Below are 21288 nucleotides of genomic sequence, written 5' to 3'. Positions count from 1 at the left end.
GATGACTCAGGAGTAATGTGTAGTTCAGTTTGGCTGTAAGCAGCCCAGCTATGGCTATGCACACAGAAAATGCTAGCATTTGCAGTTAACTGTCCCTTTGCACTATGTGGGATGCCCACTCCTGGAAAATAACAGTTGAAAGGCGGTCATTTGACAATAAGGGACTCAGGATTCTACTGTTGGCATGGCACTTAAATGCCACTTAACTTTAAGCAAATGATACAATACACCTTGGGATTCATTTTCTCCAGCTGATTTGCCTAATGAGGAAACTGAGCTCAACGGTCTCTTGTAGCCCTCTGTGGCTCTTAAACCCAGTGACTGTATTTCCTATGAATTTGTGGATGTCTTTGGAACAAGGCCAGTGGACTTACATTGTTGGGAATTTTTACCCTCTAGTTATCACAGTTTATAGACTAAATTCTTTTCATCAATGAAGTTGTGAAACCAACACTCGTTGCTGGGCTCTCTGATCTGGTTTTTGGTTCAGAAATTGTTGATTTCCTTCTGAGGAATGCCAGTCAGCTGGCTAAGCTGTAAAATCAAGAGATGAGTACATCTGTTTAGCTGTAGAAAAACAAGCCTAACATTTAATGATTCACAGAGAGGACTGTTAGTGTGATGAGATCAGATTCTAGGGAATGCATAGATTATAGGAATTGTGCAAAGAAGAACCAAGTAACTTTTAGGATTACTGAAAGAAAGAGTAGTAGCTCTACGTCATCATTACTCGGGACGGCTCTAGGGAAAAGACCCTAACACTTTTCTTGGGGGGTATAACCGAGTTCCTGTATCTGCCACTTTACTGGCAACCATCAAAATTCCTGGAATGACAAAATTCTGTATTGAAATGCCAATCGACTCATCTGTTACTAGAAACATTAAAGTATGAATTAATAGCCATCATGATGCCAAATGTTAACAGTGATTATTTTTAACAGCATTTACAAAAAGATTATGTTTGAAAACATAACTTCCTTCTTTTGGGTAGAATGATTTCAAAGTTTTCATGGCTTCATGTGTGTGTGTGTGCGTGTGTTTGTGTGTGTGTGTGTGTGTGTGTGTGTGTGTGTATGAGCATATAAAATGAATACATGGACCTCCATTTAATGAATATGTATTCAGCTTTAAACATTGTAACAATACTAATTTTTAATAAAAAAGTTCAGTTAAAAATATGAACAGTGTACTTTCAGAGAAAGATTGAGCTCTGTTTCTTTTGCTAAGAATTATGTTCTATTTAAGTATATGTCTATGGGAGGGTGAGGGGTAGGAACATACGTATGTGTGTGTGTGTTTGTAGGGGGGGGCTGGCAGCAGGGGTCAGAAAGCATTGAGTCCTTCAGGAATTACAGGTGTAATTACAGGAGATACGGGTGTTTGTGACCCCCTAGCATTGATGCTGGGAACTGAACTTGTCCTCGGGGAAAATAGCAAGTTTCTTAATTGCTGAACAATTCATTTTTCCAGTCGAAAGAACTTCTTTGTAACTAAATATTGAACATTTAAGATTTCATGAACTACCATTTTATGTATTCATCCTTGGATTATAGCACTGTTAAGGACACTGTATGATCATTTTTATTTTTGTGAGGTAAAAATGTATTATTAAATTACTGACAAACATTAATAATTGTAATGTTGAGAGATAAGTTTTAGATTCAGTGCTTTTGATTCAGAACATAGACTAAATCCAGTTTCTAAGATTTGAATGTCAATGGGACATCTTTCCTCCTTATTAAAACATTACTACTAATTCTTCATCATATTTATGATTTTTAAGATCTAGGTAGCTCACAGATTTACAATCTGGTATGAAGTAATAATTGATACCCCTGTGTTCAGTGACTTACATATGTGATCAGACTAAACAATGAAGTCGTGATTCAAAAACATAGATATCTGAAAAATGAAAGGAATTAAATTTTGTATAATGATTCAATAAAAATTCGAAATTTGAATTTCAGAATTATTTTTCAATATTGCTAGCATATTAAAATACTTGAGTTTAAAATATAGGTAATTATTTCATTAATTTGTTACCTTGATTTAGCGATGTTTTATTTGTTGAATGAACTATTACCTAACATCCTCTGGGTATCCAGTTCTAGATCACTGTACCACTATGATACAGGTAAAGACAAAGGTATGTTGTATTTGGAGTTTAGATTTAAAAGGAAGAGTCATATATCTAGAGAAATAATAAAAGAATACCATGACCTCAATAATTGAAATAAGAATAAAACATTATAGGAAATGAGGCAGAGGAATCCATTATAAAAATGAGGGTTCCATACTTGATGGTGATTCTGATAGAAAAAGGAAAAAATGACATTTAAACAAATTTCTTACATTTCGTGATCTACTTGCTCTCTTTTTTAAATTAAGGATATTGATTTTACAAGCTCTCAGTTTCTCTTGCTTGCTGTGCTTCATACATGCCATGTTAATGAAGTATTGTCAAATACATATACTTTTTAATGCTTTCAGTTTTGATTATTAAAAACATTAACATCACAAAACTACTGTAATTTTAACTTTGCAAATACATGCTTTGGTCTCTTTCTATTATCTTAGACTCCTAATATGCAATACTTTATATGCAACTTAGGAACACTGTACCTATTTGGAATACTTAATTTGATGCCCTTTTTATTGAAACTCTTTCTCACCTCTTTGTTCATATGCCAAGAAGATTTCCATGTCTTGGACAATTTCTTATATAATAGACATTTACCATATATTAAGATTACATTTGGTTTTTGGCACAGCACAGGCTTTATTGAGTAAGTGATAATTTGCACTTTCACCTTTAAAAAGAATAAATTTTACCTGTTGCAATTTAAGTAAAGTGGAATCCTAAATTTTAGACTTACCTTAAACACTACAGTTTATTTTCTTCTTATCATCACACCTAGACTGTGTTTGGCAACACTTAAGGCCAACTCTCATTAAGAGTGAATTTTGGTTTAGAGTTTCTTTTTTGTTTTATTTTGCGGGAAAGCCTTGATTAACCCTCAGCATCCTCACAGTTTCCCCAACTTGCTTTGAATGATCCTGCACACACCTATAGAAACAACTTGTCACTTCAAATAGGCACATTGGTCTGCCAGACCTTATTTCTTGTTTTAAGTCAAACAATTCCAGCTGCTAGGCTCTTTTAGAAGAATGTCGGACTATTTTAACACTATTTTGAGCACCGTTTTGTGCTTTCCTCGGCCCTGGCTGCACAGCACAGAAATACATAGTGGAAACAAAAGCAAGCCTGAATCTCAGGCTCGAGAGATGGTGCAGTGGTTGACAGTGCTTGCTTCTCTCCCAGGGGATCTGAGTTCAGGACATAGCACCCACGTCAGCTTGCTCACTGTTGTCTGTAGCTGCAGTTCCAGGAGCTCTGTGACCCCTGACCTCCATGCATCTGCCTATAGCCACATTCATACATATACATCTACGTGTAATTAAAAGTAATCTTAAAAATGTGACGCGATGGTGCATATAATGAATAGAGTTGCTACAGAGTTTATAAAATGAAATTCTACGAATTTCTACAAGATGGTAGTAGTGTATTCTGTGTCCTTCTCAACACAATGCCAAAGACACATGTTTCTCTTAAACCATGAATCTAGGGAAACTTATCTATTTTATAAGAGGTATGCCAGCATATGATTGCAACTTTTCAACTTTTTAGGATATGGCTTGGGACATAGATAGTACCTCTAAAATTTCAAGATGAGTATTTGTGGATTATTCAATGAACACATCCACATACTAAGTACATTAGATAATGGTCATCATTTTCTTTTGTTTTCCTAATTCATTGAATATATTTCTTCTACATAATTTACTATATTTATCATTATAAATAAATACTTCAGAGTAGGCCAATAAATTAATGCTATCGATTTTCTTTAAAACACTGTAAATGGGTATTACCCCTTATTTAAGAAAAAAAAAACACACAGGACATTTTCAAGTTAATGGTTCATGTATACATTGGCATTCAGAGAGTGGTGGAAACTGTATGGTCCGTGTCTCAGGTAAGGCCACCAGAGTATAAGGTATAGAAAGTGCATATACAAGAAATCTCTGGGGAAAAAGAGTTCTGTAATGAAAGCCACTGTTAGAATCTTGGCTGCAGCCATTTCAATTTTGAGTTGCAAGAACAGCATGATAAAATGTGCATTTTACCACAGAATGCCCCTGCAAAAGCCGAATACATAAGGCAGAAAGTCCTTGTGAGCAACGACTTTGAATAACTTTTTAAATTGGTGAATAATAAATAATGCATTTTACATCATTATCTACCCCTGCTGTCATTCCTACCACTGCAATTGCTGTATTTGGACACATGAGCAGTAATTAAAATGATTACACAAAATTTTCATAAAGTATGTGATAGGAATACTCTCATTTTTTTTATCCTAATCTCCTGTATTCTCCAGTTTTCCAAACTTGCTCATTCATGACCCCAAATTAATTCACAACTCACCCATGAATCTAGTTTATTTAATGAAATTAATTAGAAACTTAATTGCAATAAGAGTTCAATGAAATGTGGTGGTACCTCACCCAAGAAAATATCAATAGGACTAGAGATGACAGAATGTATTCAGGGAAGTTTTTTTTTTTTCAAGGAATTTTGAGAAGTTTGTAAAAAATGAGATAGGAAGAGCAAGAACAATATGGGAGGGACAGAGGTCTTTCAGTCATGTTAACGTGTGACTGTTGACAAGACCTACACCGCATGCTATTGGAATAAGAATGATGTCATGGATGTGCAGTTGTTCTTTCCTTCTTCTGTCATAAGAACCTGAAAAGTCTATGCTTACACTCTGATAACCTGATAGTGTCCTAGAGGCCTAGAGAGTAAGAGACTGTCTGAGTCTTCTGAGAATTCGATTGAGTTTCCAGGACCCAGTGTTAAATAAATCATGGCGGGGGGTGGGGAGTTAGGTGACCTTTATTGTTTAGCTTATGTATCTGTAGGGATCCCAGAGTTTGAGAATCAGGCAAACGTCCAGGTGCAGTGTTTGATTTAAAATAATTATGAATAAATATTTAAGGCAAAGACAGTGAACTACTAGAAATTTTCTCTTAAATTCTTTTATAAAATCCAAGACAATCATTTTATTTAAAATGAGTTTAGCATATACACTTTGTCTTAAGACTATATGTAATATCAGGGAATATGATAGTTATAATGATTCAAGTTAAAGCTGGCCTTGGGAGTGTGTGTGTGTGTGTGTGTGTGTTCACATTTGTGAAAAGACAAAAAGTTAGTCATATGATAGTGTTTGGAGATTTATGAAAACAGTGGAATAAAAAGGTCATATTCATTATCATAATGGTAGATCTCTACACTGATAACAAGGAGCCTAAAATTGAACATATGTTTTTATAACTATGTATTTAATTAATTATTTACTTCAAATCTTAAACATGTTTTAGCATAGATTAGGTACTTTGATAGCTCTGCTGCTCTGGCTCTGAGACAAATGACCAAGGGCTGCTCAGAACCCCTGTGTGACCCAGGTTGCTCCTCAGGGAAGTGGACTTATGATCATGTTACTTTTGTACTTCGTTGTGTTTATGAGAAATTCAATGTTTATAGTTCTGTGTATGTGTATGTTTGCATTTATATTTGAGTGATTGCAATGAATTTTAGAATCTATGAATACCCAATATTCCCATATACTTAGTCAAATATATATGTGTATATGTACATGTGTGCATAGTTTTGTGTTTGTTTGTGTGCAATTGTGTTCAAGTGTGCATGAAAATCAGAGCACAAACTTAAATGGCATCCTCAAAAATACTACCCCTTTCCTTTAGACAGGGCTTCTCATTAGACTGAGGCACACACTGAATTGGCTAGACTGGTTGACTTGTAAGCCCCAGAGATCCTATGTTTTTGCCTCCACATCACATAGTCATATATGTGTACTATTACACTTGGTATTTTCATGTGGGTTTACGAATGAACCTCAGAATCTCATACATTCAAGGCAAGCTATTTAACTACCTGTTAATTAGCAAATTTATTTACTTCACTACTGGTAAGCATGAATGACCCAAAGAAAAAAATTAGATACAATCTGAGGAATACATAGTCTAATGCTAAAACTGACATAGCAAGCAGTGTGATAATGACAGAGAGAGAGACAGAGAGAGAGAGAGAGAGAGAGAGAGAGAGAGAGAGAGAGAGACAGAGAGAGAGACAGAGAGACAGAGAGACAGAGAGACGGAGAGACTGTTACTATTGTCTCAAATGAAAGCAAAACAGCTCCTGGTCCAAGCGTGATATTTGCTTACCCTATGATTTGAGACTTACTTCTGAAGGTCCACTCCTGCCGATGAATGCTTAATCTTAATTAATCAATTTGTCATTTATAAAAAAAAATCTGAGATAAATTCTGGAATATAAGTATTAAAATCTCATTTATGTGAAGCCTTGCAAATGAAAATGATCACAAATAGTAAATGTTAATAAAAAATGAGAGGAAGATGAAATTAGAAATTACAAATTCACTGAATTTATAGGAAAAATCTAGGCAAGATGTAGCCAAGGTGGAACAGTGCTGAGCAAAAAGAAAGGGTATTGAGGAATAAGAGAGAACATGCCATCAGAGGCCAAAAGAGTAGAAAGAGGAAAAAGTATGAGAAATCTCTAAGATGTTGCTCTTGTCAGGGCAGCAGGAGTAACAGTTAGGAAATAGGAAATGACTCAGAGGAGTGAAGAGAACTCTACAGACAGTGTTTTCCTGTGTACATGCATATCTGAAGGGTTTCAGAGACAGCCCGGGAGGAGTTCAGTAGGAGACAGGAGTTCATGCAAAAGCCATGATAGGTGGTAATTTTTCTCATTGTGCAAATTGGATGGCTAGGACTCGTCATTGAGCTCGCTTAAGGGGCAAGGCATGTACTTGCTTGGTACTAAATCTCTAGAAACTGGTAGCCACTGCATATGGATGCTGAGTGACTATTTGGACATTCGTTGCTCTTTGGAACTGCTTGAAGTCTGACTTACCAATGTTCTTATCTGGAATAGGTCTACTCACACAGTAAAGGTTCTGCTGTCAGTTGTAAAATGAAAACAAAGCAGTTACTTTAATTCTGTACCTGACAACAAAGGAAGGGCCCTGTGACCAAGCGATGTAAACAGATGCTCTTATTTGTGGTCATAAACAATGAGAGGAAGCCTTGAATACAGTGAGATTTCCAGATGTCTATAAGTGCTCTGGCAGGAGACCTTTGGAGACTTAACAGATCTAAGAAAGCTATGGTAATTTTATTATCCATTCAAGAAAGAATTCCCCATCTAAGTTACTGAGAGTTGGTTTCTAACTGCGTTCCACAAACAGAAGAGGTGAGAGTAGAAGGAAAGAAAACAAAGGACAGTCTTGAATTATAAAACACAGACATCCTAGGAAGCCAACTTCATTAAAGATTATTTAAGTGTTGCTAACTTTCTAGGAAGAGTATTCTAACAGTTTGGTATTTTGTTGTTACATATTGTCTTGCAGTTATGTGTGTTATGCCTATTAATAGTGAGAGACGAAAGCTTAAATATTCTCTGAGTTTATACCTTGAGACTCTGAGGTAATGAGGACTAGGTTGTGAACCAGACGAGTAGTGCCCTAATTTGAGTTCTGCGGTCTGTTGACATTTCAGAATTTTCATCTATAAATATATAAAGACACAGAGGAAATGGAAGTCACCTTTTCCTTGTCTCCAATGCTGCTTAGTACAGAATCTTTGATTACTAAGCAATCAGTTAGGTTTTAGTTAAGGAGAAAAATCCTTGCCAATCATTGTTTATGTGGTGTCTACCCCACCCCCACCTCCCCCTCCCCGTTTATTGCTGTATTTCAATCTTCCCCATCCCCCTTATTTGAATCTTTCTTGAAAAACAAATGCTGACTTGAATTAGCCACACCACTAAATATTAACCAGAACCTAAAGAGAAAGTTGATAAATATGAAGCTTGAGTTTGATTAAAACTGTGAATTTTCAAGGAAACATTCTATAATGGTGTCCTGATCTTCAAATCTTGTCTATTGGCATGCTAAAGTTAATAATGTTAATATAATAAGAAGGAGTCTTTTTTCTTATCTAAAATTTTGGATAGTTTGTCTTGCTAAAGTGCCTTCCTTTAAGTGCCAGATGATGTGATTTTTTTATTACACATATACTTATTAAATATATTTTAGAGTATTTTGACATTTTTATTATCTGTCATTAGAGAAATACATGTATTCCAAAATTAATTCACTATTCTTTCATCAGTTCCTTTTCCTGTGCTTTTTAAATAATATTCATGCTTTTAATGTGATAGAATTTTGCAAGAGATGAATAGAAACATAATTATTTTGTTATATATATATTTACATTAAACTCCATAATAAGATTAACACATCTCTCTCACCTAAGCCAACTCTTATTGAGAAATCACCTGATTTTTGGGAAGGAGTACATAGACGAGTGAGGAAAATAGAACTCCTTCTTAGTCAATACACTTGGAATCAGTAGTGTGATGGAGATCATAGTCATTCTCAACATCACTTGTAACAAAACTTGTGAACAAATTCTCTCTAGAACTTGTCTATTGCCTAAGAACAGTGGAAAGATCATGAGCTTCAATTGAAGTCCTGGACAGTTTTTCTTTCATTCAATTTTTATGTTAATGAAAATGTTTAACACAGGTGTTTCTATTATGTGACTGTTTTAGAATCACACTCTACTATATGCAAAGACAATAAGATTTCTGGCACATGATCAGGGTCCATAAATAGTTTTTATAATCACAATAAATTGCTCATCATACATGAGTTATTAAATTTCAATGTGATAGCTTTTGATCCCTGATTATTATATTTCAATTTGTACTTTTATTTTTAGATACAATTAGGCATATCTATGAACCTTTAAACTTGCTTATTGCTTAATGAATAATATTTTTTCTATTCAAATTGGAATATATGTGTATATATAGGCACACATATATACAATTTCATGGATGTTTTCTGTTTCTAAACTGAGCATCTACAAGGAGAGAAAATATAAAAGTGAACAATTAAACTTAAAATAGTTTATCATCAGTCACATAGGTTTAAGTTAGAGTATACTGGAGGAGGTAGATGAAAACAGAAATGATGCTGACTGCCTGCTAATTCTTCAAGTTTAACACAAACCTGGGCAACTGTCAGACGTGTTTAACATTTTATTTGACTTAAATCATAGCCAGACCTGGAAACAACCTAAATACCACTCGACTGAAGAATGGATAAGGAAAATGTGGAACATTTACACGATGGAGTACTACACATTAGGAAAAAATAATGACATCTTGAATTTTACAGGAAAATGGAAGGAGCTAGAAAATATTATTTTGAGTGAGGTAACCCTGACACAGAAAGACAATTATCACATGTACTCACTCATAGGTAGTTCTTAAATCGTTCATTCTAGAATATCCTTGTGATTGTAGCGCTTCTGAACATTTCCATCTTTGTTTAACTGAAGTACAAGAATGGCAGTCTAAAAGGTTTCTTTGTTCACAAAATTTCCATTTTAGAATGGGATTTCTTTAGACATTGAAGACCACTATTCACTCCACATTTTCTAGTAATGCAAAAGATTACCTGAGTTCGAGGCCAGCCTGGTCTACAAGAGCTAGTTCAGGGACAGGCACCAAATCTACAGAGAAACCCTGTCTCGAACCCCCTCCCCCCCAAGGAAAAAAACATCTTAAAATTCTTATGTCTTTACTCATCAGTTTTTTCATGAGATGACATCTCTGCCTTTATATCCAGTTGAAGACTTCATCAATTCCTGTATCAATAACAACATTCACATGTGGTAGTTATCTCTGTGTTTGTATATTTGTATAGCAACACCTTATGAAAAATGCATATATTTCCTGTTTCTTCTTTTTTAATTACCATTTTTTACTTTAAAAAATATACTAGTCCAAATTCCCACTCCCTCCCGTTCTCCCACTCCCTCCACGCACCCTTCCCCCCTCCCCCCTCCAATCCTAAGACAGGACAAGGTACCCTGCCCTGTGACAAGCAAGTGACTTTCCTGTTTTGTTTCTTACATCTTATTTTCAGATAGAAATACCTACATGTAGGTGAATTTCTGTTTCATATGAAAAATAAAAAGTTTTATCAGATAGTTTTTGATATTTTTACTGATGCATGATAATTATTTTCTTCAAAAGCTTTCATGCATTTCATTTGATTGGTATTACGTCTATATGGAGCCTCAGAGCTTCAGCCCAGAAAATTCAGTTGGCTGGCAAGTCATATATTCCAATTTTATCAACAATATCGAGATCAACATAAAGTCTAAAATATGACAGGTGGAAGACTTTCTCTGTCCCTCTGCTTGACTCTTCAAGTTGAGAACTAAGATAGAAGATTGCAGATATCTTGAAAACTTCCTTTATGGGACAGATATGGTTTGACAAATACTAACACTAGCTGTGGCTGAGAGATTAATGTTAACTCAAAGAAAGGTAGCTGGATTTGGCCACAGATATATATATATATATATATATATATATATATATATATATAGAGAGAGAGAGAGAGAGAGAGAGAGAGAGAGCTTGTTTGAATATTAACCACGGGTATGGAAAATACCCAATACAACCCACTCAGAACCACTTCTTTTAATCTAATATACCTTGTATAAGTATTTAAATAACACCGTCCAGATACACAAAACATCATGTTTCAGCTGAGTCTTCAGTGAGTAAGTATATATAGTATAAATTAAAAAAAAAACATTTGAGTAAATAAACAGTGGCTAACTGAATGACCAAGTTTTTGCTGACAGTATTGATAATATCTGTCCACATTATATTTGGGATTAATAAGATCCTTGAAGAACAACATGACCATTAAAACAGCTAGGGAAGCATTTTGAACATAGTGCTATGCTTGGACAGTGAGTTCTCGATGAATGAATGAATGAATGAGAGATATTATTTAGAATATAGAAACATAATATAAGAGAAATGTTGAGAATTATGATAAATCCAATAAGTAATTTCTTGCTTGGGAGTTCCATGATCCTTTAGAATTCATACATGCAGCAATCATTACTTTCTTTGTGGATTGTAAGATAATTTATATAGCCTTGAAAAATAGAAGCACTTTCACTTCACATGAGGATTATAGAAAAACAATCATTTACAGTATGGGGTCACAGAAGAAAGTTCAATACTTCAGTGAAGTTGGATCCATCTCATTCCTGCAAACACTGTAAATAATGTGGAATTACAGAATTTATAAGTTAAGTATAAGCTTGCTAAGGCTTCCAAGTTTGTGCATTTTTAAATTTTTTATTTGTTAAGCATAATTTGAAAATACAAAATTAATTTGATTAAAGACAAAAGAACTCATTGCTATAACTGCTCATATTTTCACACTAGTTTGGCTTATAAAGATCTATCATTCTGAAATTGGCCACCTCTGTCTTACAATGTTAAGAAGAAACTGAGTAACCAAACAGCACTTCCTAACTGTTTAAGGCACTCTGTTTAACCCCACATTTTTCACTTTCAACGAAGATATTTAGAAAGACTGAAACTTTGTGTTGAGAAACAGATACAGTCTTGCTTTACCAGCAACATTGCTGCTTACAGCATCCAGGCTAACCAGTTGTCTGCATTGCTGCAGGGAAGTACTGCTGGTTCACTATAGTAGTTTATTAAATATTTTACTTGAATGTGTGATGTTCACCTAATTATATGACTAGATATCTGGCTTATGTGTATAGTAATTTGCCAGCTACATGTAGTCATGGTTCTATTCTTTATTTCCAGTGGGGGAGAGGGGGAAACAGGCTACTCACTTCCACAACAGTGACAAAATGGCCTTTTACAGCCAATGTAAGCTACGTTTTGTGGTGTATCTTTTTGTCTCCTTATTTTCACTATATTTACTACCATTCTTCTTGAAGCCTGACTGGTCTATGCTCAAGCTGTTAAAATACCATGGTTAAATTTATTTTTTATTCTACCATCTCCAGTTGTTATTTTTTAAATTTTATTTTTGGGATTATAATATTTGGCATTATTTCACCCTTTCCTTTCCACTCGCCAAACCTTCCTATATAATCCTCCTTATTTTTCTTTCATATCATATCACCTATTTTATTTGTTAATTTTTATGTGCATATATATATATGCACATTTATTCCTTGATATAACCTTCTCAGTCTGTATAATGCATATTCATATTATGTGTTCAGAGTTCACTATTTGGAACTGGATTATCAACTGAAGTGCTTCTTTTCAGAGAACACTTTCTCCTACTCTGCATTCCTATAGCTCTTTCTGTGTGGATAAACTGTCTTCCACCCACATTAGCAGGTCGAAATGCCCTTTGGCAGTCAAGCTAGTGAGAATTTATAGATACATCTTTTGAGATTCATAGGAGATACAATGTTCTTTACGTCATTATCATCCATTGCATTCACTTTTTTTGCATTAAACATGTTTTTTCTTTAAGATCAACCCTATTCTCAAACAAGCAAACAAAAGCTTTACAGAGGAGTCTTTATGCTTCCAAAGTTTAAAATATCTTCAGTTAGTACTGATCTCTAATTGTTGAATTTCTTTTTAACTCTTCTTATTTTTAAGGTTCTGCCAAATTTTATTTTTCATTATTTATTAGTCCTTTGAGAATTTTGAAGAATAATTTTGATCATTCAGACCCCTCTCCATCCCTCGCAGGTCTAATCCTCCTTCGGTGCCTGTCCAGCCTTGTATTCTTTATTTCCACCCATCAAGTCCAGTTTGTGCTCCTCATACATCCCTGGATATGTGGTCTTTCACTGCAGGGCAGTAGACTTAGGAAGTGCAATACTCTTAAAAGAACTAACGACCCCCACCCCCAGCAGCTATCAATTGGCAATAGCTCCTGGGGTAGGAATTTGTGCCACTCTTCCTCTGGGATTTGATCTGACTTGAGCTTTCATAGAGCTTATTCATGCTGTTAAAATTCCTGTAACTTCATATTGCATCTGCCCTACCCTATCAGCAGGATAAAACCTCCTTATATTTACCCATTGTCTCTAGACCTTATAGCTTTCTTCTTTCAAAATGATCCTTAAGGCTTGGAGGGAGAGGTGTGACATATATGATCCATTTAGGACTAAGCATACCACAGTTCCTTATTCTGCGTGTCTTGTCCCAAGGTGGGCCTCTGTGTTAATGACTGTCTACTTCACATTGAGGCTTCATCAAGGAGGGTTGAGAGATGCATTAATCTATGGGTCTATGGGTAAGAATTTATAAGTACTTAAATATTATGTTTATTTATCACATACATGCCCACACATTTGTGTGTCAGAACCATGTTTAGTTCATGTTAAATAGTGCATGCTGAAGAATTATGGGATTATTAGGGAATATAAACATAATAATCATAACTCTTTCTCACTCAGCAGATGATTCAGCAGTAAAAACTTTCCCTCTCTTCAGCAGAATTGTTCCTTATTATTTTTATATTATTTATATTTTTTATATTATTGGTATCATGAAGTATCTACAAAGAGAAAGCATCTTCTGAGGTTTGGTGGGTGGTTTTTATTTCTTTTTTTAGCAGTAAGATATGTATGGTGTCATCTATCTTAACAGGCTCTTGTCAGCTTTACTGTTAATTTGGGATCTTGCATGTTACTCGAGGTAGCATCTATAATAATATCCCTTACAATAGCCTTTTCCCTACATGATCCATATTCACATTATGATCAGATTGATTAACATGTTAGATACTTTAAATATTGGTGTGGTGCAGGTGTTAGTATTTCAGATTTTTCTGTAGACACTTGATGTCTTAGCAGTTGAAAGGTGGGGGCAGAAGAATCTGGAGCACATGGTTACCTTTTAGACTGTGGACACATAAGGCTAAAACTATCTATAGCTGTTTGAGGGCAAATTGGGCTACATGACGCCCTGTTACCCAGTAAATTCAAACAAAATAATATCAGGTGTTAGATCTTAAGTATGCCATGAATCTCATGACATTAGAGTATTAGGTGAAATATACTTTCTATCTTTTGTACATCGTCCTGGAAATTTCTGCTTTTCTGAGTGCAACAGCCATTCAGGGCTTTCCTATTCTGACTGTCTACATTATAAAGGAAGTGATTTACAGTTAGTAAATTAGTGACATGGACTACGAAAAGGTAAAATCTCTATTACATGACACAGCGTGCATAAAGATATATGTTAAAATACATCCTTTAATTTCTAATATGCAAATATTAAGTGTCAATATTTTTCCTTTCCTTTTTAATAGCTCACCCTGGACAATAAAGACTTTACCTAATAGTGTGAGATATAAAATATCTATTGTTATAAATAAAGTTGTAAGAGACCTATGAAATAACATATGTTAACTAAGAGAGATATAGACTTATATCTAAGACAATGTTTCTACAGTAGGATACACAATTTCCATTTTAATTAAAATTTAAGTTTTTCAGAATTTAATTGATGTACAAATTTATGGAAAAGAAAAAGAATTTTGTAAAACTAATGAACTATAAGATCTAAATTCATTCTTTTGAGGGATTGACAAAAAAAGGGGTGAAGCTGTATTTTAGATATAGGCAGGTGTGTTTTCATGAATGCATAGATGGAATGCATTTGAAAGACATTTTTCTTTTACAGAATAAAAAAGCCTTGTTTGAAGAAAATTTAAGTGTTACAAACTAATTGAAACATGCATGGCACCAAGCTAAAATAAGTGTATTAAAGGGTTTCTTGATTCATGATTAATACGAAATATTCAATACAGTATCACAAATCAGTTGGGCATGTATTGAAGATACTTTCCTACATTGTCTTTCAATATGAGAGTGACATTATGCTGCATGAATAAAGTTAGGTGTAGGTTCTTTTTAAAGCATCTTGATTTCATGGTAAAAATGAGAAACACATATCCTATTCCTTTCCTTGATATGAACCCAGCGATGCAGAAGGCCCTGGAATGCAAGAATCTACAGGGTAACCTCAGAAGGTTTAGAGAGGACATTTCTCCTACACATCTAAAATCTCGGAATGTAGAGCTAAAAAAGATAATTTTATTTTGTCATTTTATTCAATATATAGGTCTATAGAAGGTAGTGGACAGTTTTGCACAAATGGTATAGACTCCCTTAGCGCAGAGTATTAAAAAGTCAAACTATTCAGCAATAATTATAAAGATGTTGAAAAGACTCAAGCCCAATAAGCAGGACAGAGCTGACCAGAAAGTATATTATGTTTTCTTTATGTGAACAACATATCGCAAAGATTTCCTGTTGCATAACAACAAAACCCTCATAGATTTATCCTTATAAATCCATTTATTATACTCCTATTATACAGATTTGTGAAGACAAAAGAAAAATCTAACAGATTAGATGAACTGGAGCTCAACTGGGAGTTAACTTCTTTATTAAAAGTAATATTCTAATATTATATTTCTAATAATATTGTTGCTTGATTGAACATGTAATTTGGCCAGGCAGTTTTTTGGGGAAGATTTTTGTTTTATTTTGATAAGTTTATTGATAAGAAACATTCTAGTTCCTCATTCCTTTCATTCACATCATTGTACGAGTGAATTTTTCATATTTATTTTTCGTTTTTCCATTAATTTTTCCTCAGGTGTAATCTAGCGCCCGTGGTGGAGTTTGCTGCGGATGTGGGGACTAAATCAGATTTTATTACCATGAATCCATCAGTTGTGCAAAGAGCATTTGGAGGCTTTCGGAATGAGAGTGACAGAGAGAAATTTGTGCATCGACTTTCCATGCTGAATGACAGTGTCCTTTGGATTCCTGCTTTCATGGTCAAAGGAGGAGAGAAGCACGTGGAATGGGTTAATGCATTAATCCTTAAGAATAAGCTGAAAGTGCGAACTGCCTATCCATCACTGAGACTTATCCATGCTGTCAGAGGGTAAGTGGCTGGAAAGGACCAGTCTGTCCTTGGCACAATGGAACGCGTAACTAAAGAGTTTCTCTAGCCAGGAAGAAGCATCAGTAAGACCTCCACAGTAAACACATTTTCATTATCTTATAGTGCTTTCTATATTTTCAAATATGAATTTTACTTGTGTACTTAGTTTTTTTTTCTTGCCTTGGAAACGCAAATTGTTGAATTTGACGTTGATGCCTGCTCATGAACAAAGTGCTGATTTTTATTTCTTCCTGTGACTGAGGGTAATAAGAATTTGCGGTAAGATTGATGACATGCTTAATGTCTACTAGGCAATGCGATGGGCAAACAAGTGTTAGGTGTGTTAAAAGATCAACTATCTACATGTCAGAGGACAATCAGTAAGACAGGAGTTTAACTGAGACTGTATATCTTCATGCTTCCTACTAGTGGCACACTTGCCATTTTTACAAATTAAGGCACCATTTCCCTTTTAAGAAAATGAAGTCATAACTAAAATTATATAAGGAATAATCCGTTACTTAAAAATAAGAAATGACAGAAAGGTCAGTGGTATGCACACAGTAAGTGTGTTAAATAAATAGATTCATGATAAATATTTCTGTTTGTTTATGAATGTATCTTAAGTATTAAATACTGGAAATATAAATATGAAGAAAACATTGGTAAATGCAGAGGCTTTATGGTGGATCCACAGGCATATGATGTTTCAGCGACATTGTAGCAGAACATATTGGCAGGGATGTATAATTTCTTCCTCAAGTTAGCAAAAGCTTCAAATGCAGTCTTATTATTTGACTAGATTTAAAAAGAGAATAATAATGATTAATAAAGAACGGATTGGTGGATAAAAGTCAGACTGGAGTGACAAATAACATGGGATTTGGAGGAGAGGAGGGAGAAGGGAGGAGGAGAGGAAGAGAGAGGGAGGGAGGGACGGAGGGAGAGAGAGAGAGAGAGAGAGAGAGAGAGAGAGAGAGAGAGAGAGAGAGAGAGNAGAGAGAGAGAGAGAGAGAGAGAAAGAGAGAGAGAGAGAGAGCCCATTGTGAATACTGAAGCACAGGCTGGGAAAGTATTTGGGAATTTTCTAGGAGGGAATCACCTTTATTATGAGTGAAATACAATAATATTTCAGAACGTGGGGTGTCACATCTTGCACGTGAACAGATATTTTAATTAATTTACTCACAGGAAAAAAAGATATAGGCTGGACATGGTGGATGAGAACATAAATACCAGGTTTAGGAGAATAAATAAATACCAGGAATAGAATTCCTAAAAGAAAAACAAATGATCCAAGTCCAGAGTTAAAATAGTTTCTTTGTATAATAGGAACTATTCTCAAGTTTTTTTGTTGTATTTATTATTGAAACCTTTCCCTGAAAATGTTTACCATTTCCCATTTAAGCCTCCAGAAATCATTATGTGGTACTATTCTTTTCACAATTAAATGTTATAATTAGATCAAATTATTCAATATTCATTACTGTGTTTGATGAGAGGTTTCATATATATATATATATATATAATTTAGATTATAATTAAATCAGCATTTATTTCTAAATGATCAAAATCCTTTTAATAAAATTTGACTGAAAGAATGATATATTCCAAACAGAGATTACAATTTGAATGCATTATGTTAAAGACTCATATCAGTGCTGAGTATCACATTGTTCTTAAAAATAGGTTTCTTTCTAATTTTAGACATATATTCTCCAGAGATAGATGATTAGGACTGGAAACCACATACTCAACTCCTGATTAGAACAAACATAAAGCAAATTTAATATGTCAATTGATATATGTTCACTAGATTCTAGCTAATATTCTGCAGTTAAATACCAAAACAAGTTATGAATTTGAAACTTCAACTGTACAGGTGAAGTTATTAACCAGTTAGAAACAAATATACTTAACAAAATATTAATGAAAGATTTATAGAAATTTTCATGTCTTATTTTGTTTTCTTTTTGTGCTTGAAAGCATCTGCTCCCTCCTAGGCAGGCACTAACTCCTGGGACACTCAAGTGAATCTCCTGCCTTGCCCTTAATAGTAACTAAGTCAACAGTTATATTTATTTAATCTTGTAAAGTGTAAAAAAAAATCAATTATTTTTCCTTCAGTTGTCAATATTTTATGTTTTATCTTATTTATATTTCTCACATAGTTATTTTGGAAAACCATTTCAATAATTAGTAAGGGCTGTAATACAAAGAGCTTTGAGATAAATCCGATATCCATAACGTGTGACGTGTTAAACTGTGGTCACCATGTTTTCTGTAGTTTTGACCCGAGTGATTCTTGACTTTGCTAGAAGGTGTATTATGAAATTCTTAATTAATTGTGTACCTTCCTCTCAGGTAAAGAGATGGAATCCTGAAAGGTGGCATGCATAAAAAATAGTTCTGTGGTAGCCAATCACCTTTCAAATGAGATTGAATGTTGTGGACATGGTGTATCAAAAAGCAAATGCATATAAGGAGTTATAAAACTAACATTACAGGCAGTGTGTCGTGTCATTTCAACATGTTCTGTGTAGCTGAAATTCTAAAAGAGAATAATAAACTGTAAATTCCAGTAAAACAAAATTAAAAGGCAGTGATAAAACAAGACTTAAATGAAATTAACGATATCAAAATCTAAAAGATAAATTTTACATATTTAGAGCGGTAAGTCCTACTGGCTTTTTCATATGAAAACCTGTGGTTAAACAGTTTAACGAAATAGTTTCAGATCCTCTATTGGTTACTGGTGTTGACTGACTGATGAAAGGTTAAGGGAGCAGAACACACAGTTTCCATAGAGTATCACTATGATGCTGGCTGTAACACGATGGCTTTTCTGAGTGCTGCAGTTAAAGACAGAATGTTGACATAGTGAAGGGTATCAAGGTCCCTGAATATAAGGATCAATTGGAAGTTATTATACAGTCAGACTATGTTATCTGAAAATAATGAAACTACTGACTTTAAACTCTGACTTAATTTTAGTTTTTTTTTTTTTTTGGCACTAAAAGAATAAATTAACAACCCCCAAACTCAGGAAAGTCTTAGGTTTTATTATAATGTATGATCTATCTTTGAAAGTCATATGAAATGAAACCAGAGGAAAAAATAGAGAAGTCTTGTAAAATAGCAAAAGGTAACCTAGTAGATGAACGAATATTTGGGATTTAAATCTAATGGCTATCAGAATATGGAGCAAGAATATGAAAAATTGACTATAAAATGCCCACACTTCACTGAATTCAGAATTTTCATTATAAAGGCTTAATCATCATTTATTAACTTACAGAATTTTTTTGTCTATTTTTGGAAAGCCCTAGGAAATAGTACAAAATCTATGCTTCATGAGCTTCATGATTATTCTACTGTTTTTCTAACTTTTATTGATTCTTTGTGGATTTCACATCATGCATTGGGACTCATGTCTCTCCCTGTTCTCTCACATCCCATTTATTCATTCTTGAACTCAAGCATTTTTGAATCATTGGTTGGACTTGAGACTTCTGGTTTCTGCTACACAACTGCTAATGGGCTCTCACTGGGGTTCTTTTTGGATATTCTGTTTTCCTGTGTCATGGAGATCCTGCTCTTTTGGGTTTCTAGGTTAGTCCCCTTCACATGCTTCAACAGTTCATAGATTCTGTGGATCTTGGGGTGTGCCGACTCATAGCCCTGATTCTTTGCCTGCGTGGTAGATGGGTTGGTCAATTGCCAGCTATCCTTCATCGTCACTACCCAGGGAACATAGTGTTGTATATATAGAAGTTCATATGTCCATGTTGAATAGTGAGATAAAGTTTGTTTAATGTCTTTTAAAGTCATTGTACATTTTTTAATGAAATTTCTTTAGTATCATTTTTTTCCTTCTCATATATATTTCATCCTGATCATAGTTTCCCCTGACTCCTGATGCCAGTCTCTCCTCCACACCTCCACTCTCCCTCAGATCCACCCTCTCATCAGCTAGTCTCTTCTGCAAAAAGAGTAGACCTCCCAGAGACATCAATGTACATGGCATACTATGCTAACAATAATACCAGGCACATACCATCCTATCAAGGCTGGACAAAGCAACCCAGTATGAGGGAAAGGATCCCATATGTATGCAAAAGTCAGAGTTAGCCATCAATTACACTGTTAGGAATCTCACAAGAACACCAAACTACTCAGCAGAGGACCTAGATCAGGCCCCTACAGGTTTACTGATCTCAGTGAGCCCACAAGAGTCCCATTAAGTTGATTCTGTAGCCTTGTTCTCATGGTGTCCGTATTTCCCCTGGGTCTGCTGATCCTTTTTTTTTTTTTTTTTTTTTTTTTATCAAAAGTTTTTTTTTTTTTTTTTTTTTTTTTTTTTTTTTTTTTTTTTTTGAATGTATCAAACGTTTTTTTTTTTTTATTTGGCTTATGAAGTTCAGTGGAGCCAAACCTTCCAAGAGTCTCATGGAATGCATACACAAGTTAGTGGTATGTTTTTTCTTTCTTTTTTTTCCCACCGCCGCCTCCCCTTTCTTTGTGGACTTTTTTTTTTTTTTACTATTTTTAAAATTCTAATTTAACTTTTATTGATTTTTTTTCTCTTTGTTGGAATTTTCCCCATTTTTAAAATTTTCTATTCATTTTTATATACCAACCACAGTTGCCCCTTCTTCCCTCCTCTCACTCTGCCACACCTCCCCCCAGTTTACCCCCTCCCATCCACACCTCAGAAAAGGTAAGGTCTCCCACTGGAAATCAGCAGAGCCTGACACATTCAGCTGAGGCAAGAATTTTTGTGAAATTTTATTAGTAAAGAATTTGCAGTGCTAATTTGGGATAAAACTATTTATAGGTTTAAATCTCAGATTTATTTATTTTTTATTGTCTTTATGGAGCTATATATTTTTCTCCCCTCCCCTCCCTATAGTAGGAGGCCGCTTGTTTGTTTCCCAGCCTCCCATACCCAAAATAATCACACAGAAACTGTATTAATAAAAACATTGCTTGTTCAATCTCTTAGGTGTATTGTTAGCTAACTCTTATAACTTAAATTAACCGATCTCTATTCATCTGTGCATCACCACAGGGTTGAAGCCTACCGGCAAGGTTTGACAACTACATGGCATCTCCTTGAATCTTCCAACTCTCTCGACATATCTCTTCCAGCCTTGCTATAATCTGTGAATCCATTGGCCAAAAGCAGTGTCTTTATTAACCAATGGCAATAAAACATATTCATAGAATACAGAGGGGACTCTCACATCACCTCCCTTCCTTCCTCCTCCTTTTGTACCCTCTCCTATGATCCCTACACTCCCAATTAACTCAGGAGACCTTGT

At 34.6% G+C, this 21288-nt stretch overlaps 1 protein-coding gene across 1 annotated transcript in view; it reads left to right on the top strand.

The window, feature by feature from the left end:
* Positions 1–21288, top strand: part of St8sia4 (ST8 alpha-N-acetyl-neuraminide alpha-2,8-sialyltransferase 4) — an 89046-nt gene that overhangs the window by 27543 nt on the left and 40215 nt on the right. Inside the window, exon 4 of the mRNA XM_050153435.1 lies at positions 15671–15964. Within this exon, the coding sequence (XP_050009392.1) occupies positions 15671–15964 (294 nt within the window). The remainder of the gene's footprint in view (positions 1–15670; positions 15965–21288) is intronic.

This window comes from Alexandromys fortis, unplaced genomic scaffold (genome assembly GCF_014885135.2).
Source record: "Alexandromys fortis isolate MF-2015 unplaced genomic scaffold, M_Fortis_MF-2015_v1.1 scaffold_61, whole genome shotgun sequence".
Lineage (NCBI taxonomy): Eukaryota > Metazoa > Chordata > Mammalia > Rodentia > Cricetidae > Alexandromys > Alexandromys fortis.
This window is presented reverse-complemented; position numbering and strand designations above follow the sequence as displayed.